Raw genomic sequence first — 4275 nt, 5'->3', positions numbered from 1 at the left:
TGACGTACCTTGTGATGATGCAATCCAACTCTAAAAGCAACTCGTGCTAATAACGTGTTGTGAAACAAGCCTAATAGCTGAATATATGACAAAGAGATGTAGGGAAAAAGATTGAAGATTTCATTGATTAGGTGTGTTATACAATATGATACAATGATATATATATATAAGAGAAGATAACTTGGAGAAAAAGCCTAACTATATTTGGTATTGATAACCACAATGATATATATTTATAACAATTATAAGGTTGTCTTTTTTTTTTCGATCGGTGACTTTCACAGTTAAGTTATCTCATTGCACGAACATGCCGCACCCTGCCACCCCACTCAGGCCAACTATGTTGACATGATCGGGATCCATGTTGGCATCCGAGTTTGGCTTGGCGATCCCGATAAAACCTAGTTGGCTCACCCCGCCTGAAGGCACGACAAGTTTTAATGCTCTGGTAAAATCCGGTCGGAATCAGGATTCGAACCCAGTTTATCTTGATTATTTACTTATTATTAATATGTATTATAATATTGATCTATAATTATTAAATATACTAGCTAAAGTTATGTATCCTTTTCTAATTTATTTGTTTTTACTAGATTTTGAACAAAGGCGTACTTGAGATAATGGAGTATAGATTGGAAAATCTGCAATATTAAACAATTTATTTCAAAAAGTAACTAGCTATATAACATCTAGAATCCGCAACAAATCATTGGTACTATTCCTAATGTGGGGGGCTACATGAAACTAATTACAACTAATACTTGGTATTGTATCAACAAATTCTCCTTGAGTGTTTCTGCAGTTCGCGAGACCATCACCTCCAGTGATATGAACGTTTTCTGTCCTGATATTTGTACACTTATATATGTCGCTGCAATCGAAATTAATCGCACGCTTGCTTGATGAAGATCCGTAAATATTTTTATATGTCACATCGCTAACTTGTACTGCTTCTGTCGATGCCTAATGGAATTAAAAATTGATAGTTACATGTTGACTAAGAATTAGATTGTTGTTATGGAACACAAGACTTACCTGCGGCTGGCAAACATGATTTTCAATACTATTGCAGTAATGTTGATCAATTATGATTGGATTTTCAACATTAACCAGAGAAATGTCTTCGAATGTGATCTCCTTAGCGTAGCCACTTCCATTCTACGATAAAAAAAATCGTATCATATGATACAATGTTTTTGAAACGATAAAAAAAAGTTGTGTCAAGTTATATGCTATATTACGGGTACTGTCTTGATGCGTAATCCATTTCTGGTTCCTGTGATATCACAGTTTTGTACTCGTACTTGTTCAACCGTGTCATGATGATCCTTTTCACCAAGGCTTCCGATGCTGCGAAAATACATATATGGAGTGAATTTAATTTGTGAAATTATGATGATCAAGATTTAAGATGTAAAGATTTTAGTACCTTATGCCGTGGCCAGGTCCACACACCACATTTGTTTCTTTAATATCAACCACACCCCCGTTAATCGCCACACAATCATCACCTATTTAAGAACATCAAAATGATAAAACAGTACATCGATCATAGAAGAGAGTTAGTCACTACTAATTAAGATGTATAACTTTCGTACCGGTTTGAATAACCGAGTCATGGATATTAATACGTGAGGAAGCACTGATGTCGATACCGTCAGTATTAGGGCTATCTTCAGGAGCAATAATTTGAAGATTTCCAATATCTACATCTTGGCTACTCTTAATACTAATGTGAAGCTTTGGGCTGTTGATATGTGTTGTGCCTTGCAGCCGAAGACCCGAGCACTCATTAAAATGTAAAGCCTGAAACAACCCATGGTTGCATATTATTGTACGCACATGTATTAGAGATTGTTAACCGAGTTTATTATCTGTTATATTTATTATTATTTGATTTTTATTTTTCTTTAAGTTTGTTTGTTAGTTATAATTCTATTTCTAGTTTGACATTATGATACTACAATGATAAAGAGAAAAATAAAATAATCAATTAATGACGGGTTTTACGATTTTACCCGTTCCATTTATGTCGGGTTTCGGGTATTCCTATCGAGTTCGGGTTTTATTGTCATCCCTAATAATATATCAGTAAGCTCATAATATTCAAACTAGAGATTGAATAATAACTAACTAACAAACATAACTGAATATAAATACTAAACTAAATAATATAATATAGTAGATAATAAACTCAGTTACTAGATTTATCTTCTTGTTAGGATAACTCTTTGTTAAAATTCATGAGAAGACAAGTATAAATAATCAAATACAATATATTACGGAGTATTTTTCAGAAAAACCAATATAACAAAAAATCTAAATGACAGTTTTATCTGACTTGAAGTTTGTCTTCTATTTTTCAAGAACGAATTGATATAACTCATCAAAACAAAACACACACGAAACTAATATTATTAGATAACTCCCAATATTTTTACTTATAAGAAATATAACTCCAAAAACCTCTTAACAATCGCTCCCTTACCCATAAACTCATGTATCATATGAAACCTTAACTTGGTTGTTTTACTTAAAACCTAATAACCCTAACTTCGTCATTAACTAACCCATTTAAACAACCCCTTTAAAATCTTGGGTTGGGTCTTTTTCTCGGACCAAACCACATATGAACCAGCCAACAATAATAGACATTCTAATTTCATATTTCATATCTTAGATGGAAACGGCAGATAACTTACTGTTGGGCGATTACAAGTTTCAGTTTCCTCCTGAAAGAAAGAACAATGAGTCTGAATCGTTTTTTTATACGTGTTACTAATTAATATTGGAACCAATATTGATAAATAACTTAACCGTTTGTCTCCACCAGACCGCGCCCTGTCCATCAATCTGGCCAGGTCCATCAATGGTGAACCCATGCACAGATGTGAAATATATCCAAAACCGTCCTTCGACACAATCTTTCCATCCGTCTAGTGTATTTGGTGCAGTGAGAGTGCCCAAAAGCTACAAGTAAAAAACAAGAATGTCTTGGAACACATTATAGATTAGCATCATTTAAATACGATCTCAGTTGGAGTCTGATTTACCTTGATATTTATATTTTGTGATTTGCATGATGAACCATCGAATTTCACCGGACTTATTAAAAACTGCATGTCTGATGGTATGATTAATGTTGGGTTTTCCGAATCGTCTCCACATAATTCAGCCCATGCTTGAAGAAAAGCCTGCAAAGAGATCGATATACATTATTAGAAAACAGCTAACCTGTTTGTGGCTGTTTTGCTTGGAACCATGGTTTACTTGTGAGTCATCTGTACTGCCATCGCCTTTTGCGCCATAAGATGTTACATTGAAAGTGGCTGCACGTGCGATTTCTGGGCTAAACAATATGTTATCAAAGCTCAACAAGACGACCACCAAGAAACCCTACAAAGGGAACAAGAATGAGTACTATAATTAACAAAAGCTCATCTATATGTATGGGTTTAGTTAATTAATTACCATTCCTTTGGAAGCCATTGTAGCAAGTGAGGCTGTTTTAGTTTTTAGCACCCCTCCCTGTATATATCTTATATATATGGGATTTTTTTACGAGATCAATAACAATTAGATAGATTAATTTCAAGATAATGCGACATTGAATTTGAATACTATTTGATTAGTGATAGAATAGATGTATATGTATATATCAATATAAGTATCATATCTTTTTTATAACTGAGTTTATTTATGTGTTACCATAATAATAATAATAATAATAATAATTATTATTATTATTATTATTTGGGTAACCTTCATGTATATCAAGTATTACGAGGGAGAGGGTGGTTCCATTTTCCTCACCCACCACATCCAATGGTGGTGTGCTACATCACCAACCCCAAATCCATCATATGTGATGGATTTTCGTAAGGGTGGTGGTGTGGTGTGATAGATTTTTTTTAATAAACACTAAAATAAATAAAAATAAAAAAAGATTACATTAACTAAAAAATAAAACAAGATTACATTAAATAAAGACAACTAAATAAAAAAAACCGACAAAAAAAACCTACGGCCCTTCCCAACCCCACTTGTCGCATATCTCGCGTTTGCGTTGAAGTATGATCGATTTAAAAGGTTCCTCAAGATGTTCGTGCGGTTGTAGGGGAAAGTTAGATCGACGTTTTTTTGGTTTTCATTCAAATGGTTGATATACGTCTCCTCACGTTTCTTTTTTAAAATATGAGCCTGTTTCTTTCGCTCCTTCGTCTCGGCCATTTCCGCCAACTTAGCCGACTTGTATTCGGCGAAGTTTTCGGTCAC

General features: G+C 33.9%; 1 protein-coding gene across 1 annotated transcript; it reads right to left on the bottom strand.

Moving 5' to 3' along the window:
* Window positions 1–657: 657 nt before the first annotated feature.
* Window positions 658–3137, bottom strand: LOC143626956 (putative polygalacturonase At3g15720). Its single transcript, XM_077096875.1, has 8 exons — window positions 3054–3137; window positions 2818–2970; window positions 2703–2732; window positions 1599–1806; window positions 1430–1511; window positions 1242–1350; window positions 1036–1158; window positions 658–963 (listed from the first exon to the last, which is right to left on the bottom strand). Exons 1-8 carry the CDS (start codon window positions 3120–3122, stop codon window positions 745–747), a joined length of 993 nt encoding a protein of 330 aa, XP_076952990.1. The 5' UTR covers window positions 3123–3137; the 3' UTR covers window positions 658–744.
* Between the last annotated feature and the right edge of the window lie 1138 nt (window positions 3138–4275).

The sequence above is a fragment of the Bidens hawaiensis genome, unplaced genomic scaffold (genome assembly GCF_021521415.1).
Source record: "Bidens hawaiensis isolate Kalapana, Puna unplaced genomic scaffold, B.hawaiensis_p1.1 tig00004551_1, whole genome shotgun sequence".
NCBI classification, from domain to species: domain Eukaryota; kingdom Viridiplantae; phylum Streptophyta; class Magnoliopsida; order Asterales; family Asteraceae; genus Bidens; species Bidens hawaiensis.
This window is presented reverse-complemented; position numbering and strand designations above follow the sequence as displayed.

Bases quoted from the DNA above. Each gene is read 5' to 3' on its own strand.
- LOC143626956 (XM_077096875.1), bottom strand. From the start codon at position 3,122: ATGCAGTTTTTAATAAGTCCGGTGAAATTCGATGGTTCATCATGCAAA. The intron at 2,971-3,053 runs GTAAATCAGACT...TTTTACTTGTAG, and splicing joins CACAAAATATAAATATCAAG to CTTTTGGGCACTCTCACTGC. The intron at 1,807-2,702 runs GTAAGTTATCTG...GGGTTGTTTCAG, and splicing joins AAACTTGTAATCGCCCAACA to GCTTTACATTTTAATGAGTG.